The sequence below is a fragment of the Salvia hispanica genome, chromosome 6 (assembly GCF_023119035.1).
Source record: "Salvia hispanica cultivar TCC Black 2014 chromosome 6, UniMelb_Shisp_WGS_1.0, whole genome shotgun sequence".
In the NCBI taxonomy this organism is placed as follows: Eukaryota; Viridiplantae; Streptophyta; class Magnoliopsida; order Lamiales; family Lamiaceae; genus Salvia; species Salvia hispanica.
The window spans coordinates 19,581,905-19,598,909 of record NC_062970.1 but is presented as its reverse complement, the minus strand read 5'-3'; the positions used below and the strand labels follow the sequence as shown (position 1 = coordinate 19,598,909).

Below are 17,005 nucleotides of genomic sequence, written 5' to 3'. Positions count from 1 at the left end.
ATAAATTCAATCCTAACCTTGCGTAATTTTGTACTCTCTCGTCCATAAAAATATAGTTCAATTTGTAGACGACACGAGTTTTAATGAGAATGTAGTAGAGTAAGGTCATCTGCATCCCTGTCTCTTATTCGTCTCTTAACCGTCTCATCTCTTCACTATTCATGGGCCCCACTGTACTTTTCAGCTCATCTCTTAACTAAGAGACAACACCTGCATCCCTCCATCTCTTAACCATCTCTTAACTATTCATTTAATTTCATTTTTTATTTTTATTTCCAACAAATTCAATTAATAAAAACACACTTCATTAAATAAAATAAAAATAACAATTTAAAAACCTAAAAAATAAAAAAATACATAATTTAAAATCCTAAAAAATAAAAAAAATACATAATTAAAATACTCTAAATTAAACTATAAAAACTACTCCGCCGACGAATCATCCCCCGAAGTCGGCGGTGCACCCAAGTTAGATCGATCCCGAATACCAAGTTGAGCTCTCAGATGCTCAATTCCGTCCATATGGGCTTCAAATTGGCGAGGATTCATTTTTGAAGTGTCAGCCTTCGTGGCGACCAGGTACATGGACATTAGGCTGTTGTAGCCCGTGCCGGAGCCCGAGCCCGAGCCCGCCTGGCTTGATTCGCCGCGACCCCTCCCCCTCCCTCTCCCCTTCGCTCTCGCCGCCTTGGTCCCTTGCGGCCGACGTTGTGCACCGGAAGAAGACCCCCCTGCATCATCGGTTGGCGTGCCCTCACGTGAGGTGTTGCCTTCACCTCCATCACTAGACGAGTAGTGGCCACGCGCCGTGTGCTTCGTGCGTTTCGAGTCTGACTCGACACCGCCAGCCCACCTTTCAAGGTGGTGGATTTGCGACCAAACATCGACAAACTTGAAATCTTTACCGACGTCGCCTTTGAAGACCCGCAACGCCACTATTAGAATGTCGGCTCCACTGGCTCCGATTTGATAATTCGCCTCTTCTCCCCTGTATATCACGCAAAATTTTTTGACATCTTTGTCGCATCGGTCCCAATGACTGCGGAGCATCTTCACGTTGCGGGCAAAGGTGTTCTTCGGCCTTCGTGCGTTGTAAACTTCGGTGACTTTTTTCCAAAAACACTTGTTGGTTTGTTGGTTCCCGACGAGACGCTGATCCAAGCATCGTACAGAGCCAACGTCTCGTTTTGGCTATATGGATGATGGCTGTCGTCCCCCACAACCTCGTGGTCGCCCTCTTCCTCCTCGGCATTGACGCCGATCCTGCCGGAGCCGAGCCTCCTCCTATTGGCCAGTCGGGCAAAGTGCGTTCAGGCGGCAAAAAATTCTCCGGAATTTGGGATAATCCCGGCGATTGCCCGTACCTCTGGGGGAGGGACGATAGTATGCATCCACATCAAAATGTGGTGTTTGGTACGCCGGCGGGGTGGTTGAAGCTTGGGTGCCCGGCGACGAACTGGGAGTACCCAAAAAGTTGTACATGCTCACCCAATCGTCGAACAAGTTCAAGTCGAGCCCGCCGGAGCGCCGCCTGCCGAAGCCGCCGCCGCTGGAGTTTCCATCGCCGAACATTTTTTCAACAATTGGAGAGAAAGGAATAGATGAGTGTAGTGAATGGAAGAGGAATGAAAGTAGTGTTTGTGTGTGTAAAATGGTGAATGGAGTATGGAGTATTTATAGAATAATAAAAGAAAAAAAAATTAAAAAATTCGACCGTTTGATGCAACGGTCATTTGACCGTTTAAATTTATTTTTTTTATTAAATTTGAATTTTTCAAATTTAAAAAGAAAATAAATTATTACGTCATAATTCCGACGCCCACTCGCGGGCCTGTGAGTGGGCGTCACGCCATCCTCCAGCGCGCGCCACGTGAGGCGTGCGCGTCGTGTCGCCAGCTCGAGGCCGGCCTCGCCGGCACGCGTCGCAACGCTATCTCGATGCTGTCTCGTCTCGTCGAGACGAGACCGAGACAGCATCGCGTCTACGATGCGGATGCCCTAAGATGAAATGAGAAAAAGTAGGTAAAATAAAAGAAATATGGAGAAAAAGTGGATAAAGTATAAGAGATAAACTTTCCATTTTTGGAAATGAAACTATTTTTTGTGGCATGGCAAAATGAAACTATTTTTCATGGACGCATGGAGTGCTTAAATACAATAATGAAATATTATACTCCCTCTGTTTCCTAAAATTAGAAACTCTTTCATTTTATATTCATTTCCTAAAAATAAACTTTCCATTTTAGAAAATGGACTCCACAGTCCACTAGCACTAGTTCCACTACTTTTTCTCTTTCTCTCTCTTACTTTACCAATTTTCCATTAAAATCGAGTCGTTTCCAAATTTACTATTTTTAGGAAACGGAGGGAGTAATTACCATTTTTTAAAAAAAATCTTGAAACACGTTTTTATATCTATACTAAAGTGATATTGCCTCTATCCCACAAAGTTTGTCCCAGTTTGATCCTGTAGGTGCGGATCTAGTAAAGGCATAGGAGGGGCATTTGCCCCACCTCATATTTTCTACTCCATGTATATATCACCAATTGTAAAATTTATTTCTTTTAATTTCTCAATAAATGCCCCTCCTCAAATTCTTAAATTTTCTTCATAAATAAATTTGTCCCTCTCCCTGAAAATTCCTTGTTCCGTCCCTGTGATCCGGCATGGGTTTAAGAAATTGTTTGACTCTGTATTGAATGGAGGGAGTAGTGATAAAATTCTAACTTATATATTGTACAAACTCCAAACTTTTCAACATAGTATCAATACAAAATCAACACAGTATAAAATTTCAAGATTTTGACGTCAAACACAATGTTAATACTATGTCAACACAATATCAACACGGTGTCAACCGTTGACACTGTGTTGATATTTTCTGTTATTGTTATTTTGTAATTTGTTGACATTTTTTAACGTCCAGATCATAGTTTGGAGGTTGTACAATATTTAGAGTTTGCATTTAATCACATCCCTAAATGGAAGTGTATAGTCACATAGTGGAATAAGGATCTCATATTGAGAAAATTGATGGATGTATTTAATGTTTGTTTTTTTGGACGGAGGAGAAGTATGAATTCATATTTGAATCCCTATTTCAATTTTGCACAATAATTGAAGAACGAGATAAATCTGAAAGAACAGACATTATTGTAATGTTTTATAAGTTTGACTCTGTATTGAATGGAGGGAGTAGTGATAAAATTCTAACTTATATATTGTACAAACTCCAAACTTTTCAACACAGTATCAATACAAAATCAACACAGTATAAAATTTCAAGATTTTGACGTCAAACACAATGTCAATACTATGTCAACACAATATCAATACGGTGTCAACCGTTGACACTGTGTTGATATTTTCTGTTATTGTTATTTTGTAATTTGTTGACATTTTTTAACTTCCAGATCATAGTTTGGAGGTTGTACAATATTTAGAGTTTGCATTTAATCACATCCCTAAATGGAAGTGTATAGTCATATAGTGGAATAAGGATCCCACATTGAGGAAATTGATGGATGTATCTAATGTTTAATTTTTTGGACGGAGGAGTAGTATGAATTCATATTTGAATCCCTATTTCAAATTTGCGCAATAATTGAAGAACGAGATAAATATGAAAGAACAGACATTATTGTAATGTTTTATAAGTTTGATTTTATAACTTGCGAAACGTTTGAAAACTGGGATTTGAATTTGATTTGCAAAATTTATTCACTAAATGAATAAACAAAACATCAAATTCAAATCAGACAAGTGCTAGCAAGCCACACTTAGCCCAATTGGGATCATTTAATACTTTTCCTACTCCATATCCTACTCCACTCATCACAAACATAAAATATGGTGGTGGCCCTCCACTTATGTTCAGTGCGGATCACCTACTACTATTCCTCCACCATCCCCCACTCCACCCCTCACAAACATAAAATATGATAGTGGACCCCATTACTTAGAGCATCCGCAGCGGTGGAGCAAATCCGTCTGTCCGTCCGTGCCACTGAGCACGAGCTCGTCTGTCCGTGCCAACGGCACGGCGCTGCTCTTAGCTTAGAGCACGTCCGTGCCGCTGAGCAGCCCTACGTGGCGTCTTCTTATTGGCCAACGGCATAGCCGTTGGCAAATTCGAATTTTCTTTTTTTTTTAAAAAAAATAATTCATAAATAATTCAAAATAATACAAAAAAAAAAAAAAAATTGGATTCCCAAAAAATAGAGCCGTTTATGGACATTTTTTTTGGATTTTTGTGATTATTTTTTAATCCCAAAATCATCTATAAATACACACATTCATCATCCACTTTTCACATCAAATTATCTCTCATTCATACTTTTTCATACTAAATCATCTACATCTTTCTCTCTCACCCAAACTCTCTCTAAAAAATTCAAAAATGGATTTCACCAATCTCATTGCGGAAGCGGAGCGCGAAGAACAAGAATATTATGAACAATATCATGCCGCCTATGAAGCCTATGTCGCCGCCAATACCCCCGCCCCTCCTCCTCAACCAACTAGAGCAAAATGTCGCTACATCCCTCGTGATCGAGAGGGAGCCCATGAAAGGCTCGTTGCCGACTATTTTTCCGACCAGCCGCGGTATCTAGAAGATTACTTTCGGCGCCGTTTTCGCATGTCAAAACGGTTGTTTATGCGTATAGTCAACACATTGTCCACCCGCGTTGAATACTTTCAAGAAGGTGCAGACGCAACCGGTCGACAAAGTCTCACGGCGTTGCAAAAGTATACTTGTGCCATCCGACAACTTGCTACTGGGAAAACGACTGACCTCTTCGACGAGTATTTGCATGTTGGTGAGTCAACTGGAATCATATGCCTCAAGAATTTTTGCGACGACGTTCGTTCTGCTTTCGGCGAGGAATTCCTTCGGGCACCCACCACCGACGATTGTCAACGGTTGCTTCGTCTTCACGAAACATACCACGGTTTTCCCGGTATGCTAGGCAGCATTGACTGCATGCATTGGAAGTGGAAGAATTGCCCGACTGCTTGGAGGGGGCAACACTTAAGCGGCCACAAAGGTGGCGGCCCAACGCTTATCCTTGAAGCGGTCGCCGACTACCGCCTATGGATTTGGCATGCATATTTCGGTGTTGCCGGATCCAACAACGACTTGAACGTGTTATATTCTTCACCACTCTTCGATGATGTTTTGAATGGTGTAGCACCGGCGATCGACTTCACCGTCAACGAAAATGCATACTACATGGGTTACTATCTCGCCGATGGTATCTACCCAAGGTGGTCGACTTTCGTGAAGTCGTTCAACAATCCACAAGAGCAAAGACGGATTCTTTTTGCGCAGCGTCAAGAGTCTGCTCGGAAAGACGTCGAAAGAGCTTTTGGTGTCCTTCAAGGCCGATTCAACATTGTGAAGTCCCCTTCTCGGCTTTGGTACGTTAAGAATATCGCCGACATCATGTACACGTGTATTATCTTGCACAACATGATTATAGCTGACGAATGACCGATGACGGCTAACTTTTATGACGAGGATGAAGCCGGAAGCTCAACCGCGAGGTCTTTCCCACGCCGAGGTGTGCATACGACGGTGAACGAGAGGATTGAAAGAAGACACACAATGCGCGATACAAGAGCCCACATTGAGCTACAAAAAGATATAATCAATCACATTTGGGCGAAATTCGAGAACGAGTAGTGCGTCTTTTTAATTTTATTGATTTTAATTGTGTATTTTTAATTTTTAGGATTTTAATTGTGTAATTTTTAATTTTTAGGATTTTAATTATGTAATTTTTAATTATTTTGTAATAGTATTTCGAGCATTTTTAATGCATTTTAATATTGTAGAAATATTTTTATTTAAATTGAATAATAGAATGGTGGGACCCTTGAGCTTGTCTTTAGCTAAGAGCAAAGATGTTGGTGTTGTGCTCTTAGCTAAGAGCACGGATGAGGATGCTCCTATGTTTGTGACGGGGTGGAGTAGGGAGGTGGAGGAAAAGTAGTAGGTGATCCGGATAGACTTATGTTGGTGAGGAGTGGAGTAGGGAATCGGTCGGGATCACCTACAACTTTTCCTACAACATCACCTACTCCACCCCTCATAAACATAAGTAATGGGCCCACCATCATATTTTATGTTTGTGAAGGGTGGAGTAGAGGATGTTGTAGGAAAAGTTGTAGGTGATCCGGAGTGAACAACGTAGTTCAATGAAACAGTGCCATATATGCAAGAACAAAATGTCACTAAGAAATCAAGAACTAAAACACAAAAAAGAAATAAGTAAAACACAAAAAAAATCATGTCCAAGAACTCAAGAAGCAAGAACAATATGTCACTAAGAAATCAAGAAATAAAACACAAAAAAAGAAACAAGTAAAACACAAAAAAATTCATGTCCAAGAACTCAAGAAGCAAAGATATAACCATATCATGTTGAACATTATAGTAAAAAAGGGATCTTTGTGAATTGGACAGTTTACACACAAACAACATCAAGATTGAATCAAGAAAACAATGCATCTCTATGGATTTGAAGAAGTGTTGGCGTTTGATAACCTTCTAAAAGAACAAGCCACAAGGGCCCTTCCAGCAAGAAGGCTAAGCCTGGACTTATTCTGGAGCCTCGGCGCTGCTGCTGCATTGCTCGTAGTCGGAGGAGCATGGCCTATTGGAGGCAAGTCGAGCGAGTAATCCGTGGCTGTGGCAGCCTCAGGCTCCACCTCATCGGCATCCAAGCTCACCGACAGCGTCACCCTCCTTGCCCTCAGCCAATCTGCAACCTCAGCCGTCACCCCCCTGCACTTCTTCACCTTGATCTTCACCAAATTAGGGCACCCGAACGCAAACGCCTCGATCCCTGAATCCGTCACGCGACATCCCTTTATGCAGAGCTTCTTTAATGCTACACATTTAGCTGCAACGCAAGTGATCTCATCGTCTCCGATAGTCTCACTCCCACACAGAGCTAATCTCTCCAATTTCTGGCAGTTCATCGCCATCGCAGTCAAGCTCGCGGAGCTCAGATTCACTCCAATCAGGACTAATTCAACGAGATTCGCACTGTTCTTCGCAATGCCGAGCAAACCCTCATCCCCAATTCTGTTAGTCCTCCACCCATCAATGTGGACTTTTCTCAAAACCCTACAATTCTCAGCAATCGCTAAAATCCCCAAATTGGAGCAATCAGGCGCTTTCACCAGGTGAAAAATCTCCAAATTAGGGCACTTGGAAATCGCAATTAAACCGAAATCGCTCAACTGCAGCCTCTCTAAATGAATCTCTGATAAACAATTTTTCCCCAAAGTGATGCTCTCGAGCAATCGATCCCAATCCCCCAAACACCTCAAAATCTTGAGCGTTTTCAAATTCTTAGATCCAACAATCAAAGGAGCGAAGCACTGACCGTTGTAGAGCTCCTTGAGCGTAATTGATTTGATTGAAGCGGCGGCGGCGCCGGGGCCGATTGGCTCGGCGGCGAATCCGTCGTTGATTCCGCGCAATCGCTTGACGGAGAGCTCTTCCAGGGAGGAGGAGTTGTCGAGGAGGGCGTTGATGCCTTTGGCCCCAAACATACAGGATCCGCAGGAGAATTTGCGGAGGGATTTGCAATTGGAGGCTAGGGCAAGCATCCCGACATCGGAGATCTCGCGGCAGCCGCGGAGCTTGAGGCGGGAGAGGTTGGGGCAGCGGAGGGAGATGAGGGAGAGGGCGTCGTCGTCGATGCTGACGGATTTGCGGTCGCAGCGGAGGGCGAGCTTGGTGACGGAGTCGAATCGGGAGAGGAGGGAGGGGAGGTCGGGGGAGAGGGAGGAGGAGGCGTTGAGGGCGAGGCGGTGGCGGCTCTGGGAGTCGACGGAGAGCCAGCGGCGGGAGACCAAGGAGCAGGAGTTCCTGTCGGCGGAGGGGAGGGATTGGAAGATGAGAGCCAAGCACTCGTCGGGGATCTCGGCTGTGTGGTCCAAGAGGTGGAAATCGGAATTGGAGGAGTCGCAGAGATGGTGGTGGTGGTGGTGGTGGTCGTGAAAGCGATTGGAGGCGCCGGGAGAATAGCCGTGGCCGTGGGTGGAAGGAGCTTGCCCCATTTCTGCACACTTAAACTCAAACAAGAGACACAGCACTCTGCTCAGCCATACCTTAAATTCAATCTCACTCACTCTCACCTTTTCTCATGTTTTTACGAGAAATGGTTTTTTTTTTTTACCAGTTTTTATGGTCTGTGTACAAAATTAGTCTAGCTTCTGATTTTAACATTTTATTTTCTATTACGAGGTGGGTCTAGTTTGCACTATTAATATTTATTATTTTATTAATATTTCAAAAATTTATATCACTACAAACAAAAGAATATTTCCTCAATTTGGCATTAGAGTCTCAATTTACCATTTTAGTGCATTATTTATTAAAAATTTCGATTCACTTTACTATAAATATAAATGAATGATAGATCCTACATTTCACTTATTCATTCCACTCATATTTTATTATAAAATTAATATTCTCTTTCATCCCAACTAAATTGAGTCATAGTTTTTCTTTTTGGGATATTCCAACTAAGTTGAGTCACTTTATTTTTTACAAAAATCAAAACATTTAATCACACTTACTTTATTCCATCATATACTTTACTTTTTCTTTATCTTTTCTACTTTATTCATCTCTCTTACTTTTCAACACAATTTCCATATCCAAAATTTTTTGACTCAATTTAATTGAAATGAGGGCGTATATATCAAATTGGGTCCCATATTTTATTATCCTTTTTCTCTCATTTTCTTTTATGATTTTTATATTTTGTGTCAAGCTCAAATAAGACTTTCAATAATAGACGGAGGGAGTACCAGCGTGGACTCCTATTTCTTAAAATGAATTTGATGTATTACGTTTGTTTTATTCGGATTATAGACTAATAGGTGCACGCTAAGTCGCTAATATTGGATTATCCTAGAGAACAGTGGAATAAAGTATTGACTATTCGTTTTAATTTTGCAATCTTGTAAAAAATATACTACTACTACGTGATTTGCCAATTGTGGGACATGAACAAATATCATTTAAATTTTATAAACGTTGTCGGATGCCTCACACAAGACACACCATATGATTCTATTATCCTCCATCATTTCAGAGCATTTTAAAAAACAAAATAAACTAATGAATAATGTTTTGAATAAAATAATCGTATAAGGATAAGATCATATATTATTGGATTTGAAGTCCAAATTATAGAAAATAATGAGTGAATGGTAATTATGGCGGTGGATAGCACGTCGCCTGCAACTACACGGTGCTTAATGTGCAAAAAATATAAAGTGGAGACCACTCAAAGATAAAGCAAAATTAAAGTTTTTACAGTCATTGCTTAATGCTTATGCTTTTTCTCTTTTTACTTTTCTTCCCCTCTGTTTGTACTTTCTAAAAAGAATCCTGTACTAGTATTTTTTTTTAATTTTAAAGAAAAAATATTTCCCCCTTTAACTATTATAGGATTCAATTTTCAATTAGTGTATAATTTATTTTTTATTTTCTAATGCTATATATTTAAATAAATATTGTTGTAACATCATCACTTTCTATTATTTCCTATTTAGTCACTGCACAAGATTTTTTATACCTAAACTGTGGAGTAATATCAAACGCGACACTCAAATTATAAAAATATCACTGCACGTTCATAGACGTTGATTTAATATTGCTGGAGAAATTTTTTGCACTTTTTTAGATTTTTTTTTTCAAAATACCTTACAACACTTGAGGGGCATTTTAGTCTCTTCAACGGTATTAAATCAAAATCTTTGAAGATTTGATACTCCTAATATTTAGTCTCAGTACCGCATTTGATACTAATCCAAAATTTAAGTATCAAAAACGCAATTCAGTCCAATTTAAAAGTATAAAACAAAGTGTCTAGAGCCTTTGTCCTAGCGTCAAATAGCTTAGACATTAATATATGAGATGCAGAGTTCGAGCCTTTAAAACAAAGTTTGTGCAACTATGACAATATACTTTTAGAGATAGGAGTTTATTTGTAATTTCCTCTTTTCTTTCATGTAAGAATTAATTTAAAACAAAGTTCGTGCAACTATGACAATATACTTTTAGATAGAAATGTGCATTTAGCAATGATGTAAACCTAATATTGATGAAATAACGTGTCAAGTGATTAGTCAAAAGATTGTTAGTTGATAAAGTCACGAGTAGACCTAATATTCTCCAAACCAAAACTTATTGCTTCTAATTATTCGTTCAAGTAAAATAACAAAACATTTTTTAGCAGTATCATTTGACTTGACTTGCAATAATTTGAATCTTGGCGTGTCATGATTTCTTTTAGTGCTGTTGGAATAATTATAGTTTTGTGAAAGCATTGGAAAATATTGAATGCGCATGTCGAGTTGGATAGAACTATTAATATTTGTTATAAAAAACATAAATATCCTAAAAAATAGTAAGTAGTATAATAAATAGTTAGAGAGATATATATCATAATTATTGAACAATCAATTCTAATACTATTTCTTTTACTATTTACTTAAAAGTATGAGATTAATGCTAAACACAATCATATGCCCTAATTGTATGCAATTATTTTGACTTAAAATTAATTACCCTTAAATCTAATAAGAATATCGGTGACATGGTGGAGGAGATGGAGTCACGAGTTCGGGTGCAGTGCAAGGCACACCAGGTTGGGTTCCTGATGTAGCACACGGATCAACAATTCAAGACTCAATGAATTGCATGTTGAACCGCTCATATGAGATGGAGCCAAGAAATTGGGCACACATCAGTATTGATAAGTCACCGGGTCCGGATGGGTACACATCAGTATTGATAAGTCACTGGGAGTTCATTGGGGAAGATTTGGTAAGGGCGGTTAAGGAGTTTTTTTACTATAAGAAGGCTCCTTAAAAGCCTCAACACAACAACCATTTCTCTCATCCTGAAGACAACCACGAACCCAAGGGTCAGTGACTTCAGACCGATTGCCTACTGCAACGTGGTCTACAAAGTGATCACGAAGATCATCTCGAAGCGGCTCGAGCTGCTCCTTCCCAAGATTATTACCAGCTCAGTTGGCTTTCATCTCGGGGAGGAGTATCATGGACAATATCTACTTTGTTGAGGAGATCATGAGAGGTTACACAATCAAGAGAGGATCACCAAGGTGCACTGTCAAGATTGACCTCCAGAAATCTTATGACACAGTTGACTGGAGTGTCTTGAGGGATGTGCTCTCAGGTCTCAACATCCACCCTTCCTTTATCCACTTGATCATGGAGTGCGTCACATCACCTTCATACACGATCACGGTGAATGGTAGCCACCATGGCTACTTCAGAGGTAAAAGGGGTCTTAGGCAGGGAGACCCCATGTCTCCTTCTTTGTTCATTTTCTGTATGGAATATCTGTCTCGTTTGCTCCTTGTTCGCACTTCTAGGGACTTTCGGTTCCATAGTAAGTGTGAGCATGTGGGCATTACTCACCTTGCTTTTGCAGATGACCTTCTATTGTTCAGTAAGGGAGACTTGATTTCTATGCAGATTCTGGCAGACACCATGGAAGAGTTTTCGGCGTGCTCAGGGTTTGGGATCAACCAGGACAAGTCTAACATGTTTATTGCAGGCACTATGAAAGTACCCAAGAAGACTTTGGTGCAAGTGTTTGGCTTCCCAAAAGGCAATCTCCCAATCAAGTATATGGGCATTCCGCTTGCATCGAAGAGACTTGCTTACTCAGACTATGGCCAATTATTCGACAAGCCAACGGACAAAATAAAAAAAATGACCAAGTAAGACTCTTTCTTTTGCTGGGCGTTTGGAACTGATTACATTTGTCTTGCAGGGCGTGGAAGCTTACTAGCTTCAAGCGTTTCTGATACCTAACAGTCATCGAGAAGCTCACTGGGATTGCCCGTACTTTCCTTTGGGGAAAGAAGTACGGTAAAGTTGCGTGGGATGATGTTTGCAAGCCGAAGAAGGAAGGAGGTTTCGGAATCAGATGATGTTTGCAAGCCGAATAAGGAAGGAGGTTTGGGAATCAGAAACCTCAAGGCTTGGAACTCGACGCTTCATGCCAAGATCCTTTGGAACATTCACTTGAAGAAAGACTCTCTCTGGATTCGTTGGATTCATGCAGAATATTTTAGGAACGGAACGATCTGGGAGTGGACGACACACAAGAAGAGGGACTCCATGTTCATAAAGAAGCTCTTATCCATCCGGGATGAGATATTGGACAAGTGCACTAGAGACGAGATCACAGCCCTCTGGAGCACATGGTTTGCGGGAAAAGGGGTTCATGAGGCTTATGACTGGTTTAGGCCAAGAGGTGAGAGATGTTTCTAGGCTAAGTATGTTTTGAAGGACTTTTTCCCTCCTAAGTACTTGTTCATTACTTGGCTCGCACTTCGAGGATGCCTTTCCACATGGGATTACCTCCACTTTTTGGAGAATTTGGATGCCACTTTTCAGATTTGCCACCAGGAGGAGGAATCAGTGGATCATCTTTTTTTCAAATGCTCGAAGACTTGGGCAGTTTGGAAGAAGATCATGCTTTAGTTTGGCATTGCGAGGAGATCAACGACGATTAGGAGTGTCATCAAATGCGCAGGAGGATTGCACTTATGGCAACAGTGGCGATCATTTGGATGAAAAAACACACTTGAAGAATAATATTATTAATTATGTTTCTTATGTTTTAAGATTTTATTAATTATATAAAGGCATCATTGTTGGATGAAAAAACACACTTGAAGAATAATAATATTATAAGTTTGATCTATCTTGAGTTCTCTCTTGAATTTTCAATTTGTTTAGGCTTTTATCCGACTTATCAAACAAACTTTCACACTCATTTCTGGCGTCAATCTTCATCCACTTATCTGATAGTTCCTCCATCTTGTTTGTGGCGTCATTCATCCACCCTTTATCAAGACTTCTACCGCGTTTCAAGATGATACATTGTCAAATATCAAATCAAGAACGAGGATCATTTTAGTTCCAGGGGAGGGAATTGCACTGAGTGTGGGTATGGGTTGGGGACGATGAGCAGTGTCCGTTGTAGAGGCCACACCACACCATCGACGACTATAATGAAGGTGCATGGTAGGGCAAGGGCAAGGGATGGCTGCCTAATATTGCCTGGAGGATACAAAGGCCTTGACGCACATTTTCATTGACATATCAAAAAATCCGATCTTCAGCAACAATTAAAGATGTTTTGAAACAAGGTTTCCATAAAGTACAATGAGATCAAGCGAACTAGAGCATCTGAAAATGATTACAATATGCCACTGAAGCATTGGGCCTATGTGCGGAAGGACGTAAACAAATTCATTAGGCTCATATATGGCCAACACCTAGAAGATGGGTCCTAATTGCTACAGTTTTGCCGACATTCTCCAAAAACTGAAGAAGCTTTTCTTCGAAGAGGAGGAGAGGATCTTCGAGTTTTAGGAGATTTGAGCCCTTCTCGAGAACAATCCTAAATTTTTCGGGGGGTACAGAAGCTTCAAGTGGCACAACGAAGATAATCAAAATACTAAACACATGTCAATAATCTATGAGCGAGGGAGGTGAGTGCATCGATCTGAATATCCCGACCGAGGAAAATCTCCACTTCACCTCATCCCTCAACACTCCAAGTCGTCCCATGGGATCTATGGCGATTAGGTGAAAGATCTGAGCACTAATCTCCCACCCGATGATTCTCCAGATCATGACATTTGTGCTATGGAGACCTCGAACGAACTCTCTACTTCAAGGAGTTGTGCTTGATGCTCGCCCAAGATATGACATCTATGCCCGATAATGTTCGGGAGATGCATGAAGAGGTGGTAGTTCAATGCTAGGATAATTTCAAGAAGAAGTAATTTAATATTTTTAATTATTTCCTTTGTCCATAAAAATTTGTCTCATCTTTCCATTTTCGTTCGTACATCAAAATTAGTCACATGTTAAATATGGAAAATTGTTCCCAATTTATTACTCACTTTTTATCATTCTCTTTCATACTTTACCCACTTTTTTCTCTCTTTCTCTCATACTATAACCACTTTATATATTTTCCTCTAATACTTTTGGTGGATAGAGGAGGGTTTTAATTTTACAATTTTAATTTTTTTTATTATTAGGAATTTTTTATTATTTGATTTTTAATGGCGTAACATTATTATTTTAGTTTTATTATAAATTTATAAAATGGATGATGTTTAAAAAAGAAGAAAAAGGGGGAGGGGGGAGGTATGAGATTATAGAAGTTGTGATGAAAAAATTGAGGAAATGATGATGTGGTAGAGAAATGTATGAGTTGAAGAATGAAAATTTTGGTTACCATGTTCATTGATTGGTTAAATTACAGTGTAATTCAGCGGTAATATTGTTTGATTATAATTTTCTCCTTTTATTTGTGGAAGAAAATTTTGTGTAACACGATGTATTTTCTCCTCTTACTTGTAGAAGGAAAATTTTGTGTAACACGACGTATTTATAGCTCTTTCCGTTCTATATCAAATTTTATTTGTAGGAAGAAAATTTTATGTAATACGATGTATTAGCAACTCTCTGTATTCTATAATAATTTAACTTCTGTTGGCGAAACAAAAATTTACGAGCGCTCCTAATTTTAAATCAATTGTAAATCGAGAAAATAAATAGTTGACTGGGTGTTTGGAAACTAAGAAGATTTTTAGTCTTGTGCGTAGTGGAGATAATACTATTGTAATGGGTTTGACGAAGTAATGATTGTGAGTTGTGAATATATTTGGGATATTGGTCGTAATCAATAATGCTTTCCAATGTCCATTATTACTTTCATTTAATTTTGATTCCCTACTTTGGTTTAATTTTGTCACGAGTTCTATGCTTCTTCCAATTTCTTTCCAACCATCCAAAATTTTGCTTTGCTTGTGAAAAGAAGACTTCAATAGCCACCAAATAAAATTAAAAAAAATGATCCATGGCCTCAAATAAAAATTTGCGTGCGTAGAGAGATCAAGTCTTCGTTGTGAGACTTTACTTTGGTCGAAACACATTTGAAGATAGGTCCTTATATATGCAAAATTCATTTTTCATACAATAAAAGGAGATGTTATAGTCATAATAGGAGAATGAATGATACGTTAGCAATAACTTTATACTCTGTTCTAGAAAATTTATCATTTATTTCTATTTTTGTATGTCCTTAAATATTTATTACCTTTCATTTTTATATCATTTTTGTAGTGGATCTTATATTCCACTTATTTATATTCATTCATATTTTATCATAAAATTAATAATATATAAAAATAGAACTTCCATGCTATTAATCTTTTCAATTCAATTTTTATTATATTTCTTAAAATTCATATCAAATTAAATGATGACAAATTATCGCATAACGAGGGAATATGTAAGTAGTGTCTATAGATGGCCATCTCACATAGCATTTCGACTATATATGTGGTTAGTGGAAGAAATGAACTGCAAATTGGCCATTATTTGATATTTGTGGCTGTAAAATGTGGGGCTGTATTCCACTATATAAGATGACTATGATTACTAATTATCATTTCACCCAAGACATCGACGTACCTCCATCGAGTTAATTGAGGTGGTTGTGAAAATTGACCATATTTTATATTGTTAGAAATTTAGTATTTTCTCTTCCAACAACCCTTGGATTATTGGCGAGGAACATTCAAAGAATTAAGTAAATTTTAAATCGCGTCTTAGTTGGCACTACATTTGATTTCAATAAATAAAATGATAAAGAGAAGATTTGATTTTAATTTGAGCTATCATAAAATGATAAACCATTTAAATGAAAAGAGAACATTTCTTATAGCAATCCGTTTTTTTGTTGCCAAAAGCATATACCACCTATCCAAAAGATATGTTGGTTACCACATATAAATTTATAACACAATTATTTATAATAATAATAATAATAATAATAATAATAATAATAATTATTATTATTATTATTATTTTATTTATTTATTATTATTAGTAGTACAAGTTGACAAGCTTATGTTGCGCTTACAAATTTTATGGATCTATGTTGCCAATAGCATCTCCGAAAATGGAATGGGTCTAAACAATTTTTTCTTGGGCTTACAGAGTTGGGTCACATTGGTCATTGATGACGGGCTTTATATTTACTTTAATTGCCTTCGGTCCAAATCGACAAACAATTTATTTAAGTTGTCCAGAATAACTTGTCTCAAACATAAAGAAATAAAAGCCTTTCAGATTAATGAGTACATAAACCAATGTAAAAATATTTTAGACACAGTTTATTTATCAGTGTATTTAAGAAAATTATTGATTTTCTTACGTAAAATTTATTGATGTTTCAAGCAATGACAAAGTTAAGATTTCTAAAATGAACAGATTCACATTTATATATAATAAAATGCGAAGAATGGTGTGCAAAAGGAGTCCAGCCCATTAAGCAAGCAATTAAGTGAAGAAATGAGAAGTTAGTTCAAACTCATGAACTAGCCGTTAGAATAGTTGTTGCAAATTCTATTTTGCTTCTTTTCCTTTTCTTATTTTCGGCAGTTAGTAGCTGGAAAGTATATAGAGTAATGAGAAGAGTGTAATACACAAGATTTTACACATTGTTGAATAAAATTCTCTCTTGGTTTTCCCCAATTTTCTCATCTCAAATTCTTAGCTTCAATCCTTATTCTTCATCAACCAAGATCTTGCCCAAATCATAACAATTTGGCGCCGTCTGTGGGAACGGCTGAAGAAGGAATCGATTGAAGTGCTGCTCGATTGGAAGCGGAGAAGTTTACCGGCAAGAATGATTTTGGTCTATGGCGTATGAAGATGAAAGCCATGTTGATCCAGCAAGGATTATCTGCAGCTCTAGAAGAGATGCAAACAGATCCGAAGGCCGGAGAGGAGCTGGACGAGAAGGCGAAACTCAAGCTCGCTGAAATCCACGCTAAGGCACATAGCGTGGTCATCTTATGCCTTGGTGATAAGGTATTAAGGGAAGTTTCGAAAGAAACAACGGCT

The 17,005-nt window shown here is 38.7% G+C and overlaps 2 protein-coding genes across 2 annotated transcripts; one reads left to right on the top strand and one right to left on the bottom strand.

Annotated features, from left to right (window-relative positions):
* Positions 1 to 6,399: 6,399 nt before the first annotated feature.
* On the bottom strand, positions 6,400 to 8,192 carry LOC125195827 (F-box protein SKIP2-like). The gene has a single exon (XM_048094080.1). It carries the CDS (start codon positions 8,075 to 8,077, stop codon positions 6,518 to 6,520), a length of 1,560 nt encoding a protein of 519 aa, XP_047950037.1. The 5' UTR covers positions 8,078 to 8,192; the 3' UTR covers positions 6,400 to 6,517.
* A 2,756-nt stretch (positions 8,193 to 10,948) lies between these two features.
* Positions 10,949 to 11,629, top strand: LOC125192014. The gene is made up of 2 exons (XM_048089465.1): positions 10,949 to 11,336; positions 11,537 to 11,629. The coding sequence occupies exons 1-2, from the start codon at positions 11,096 to 11,098 to the stop codon at positions 11,602 to 11,604; spliced, it is 309 nt and encodes a 102-aa protein (XP_047945422.1). The 5' UTR covers positions 10,949 to 11,095; the 3' UTR covers positions 11,605 to 11,629.
* The last annotated feature ends 5,376 nt before the right edge of the window (positions 11,630 to 17,005 follow it).

Bases quoted from the DNA above. Each gene is read 5' to 3' on its own strand.
- LOC125195827 (XM_048094080.1), bottom strand. From the start codon at position 8,077: ATGGGGCAAGCTCCTTCCACCCACGGCCACGGCTATTCTCCCGGCGCC.
- LOC125192014 (XM_048089465.1), top strand. From the start codon at position 11,096: ATGGACAATATCTACTTTGTTGAGGAGATCATGAGAGGTTACACAATC. The intron at 11,337-11,536 runs GTAAAAGGGGTC...ATTTCTATGCAG, and splicing joins CCACCATGGCTACTTCAGAG to ATTCTGGCAGACACCATGGA.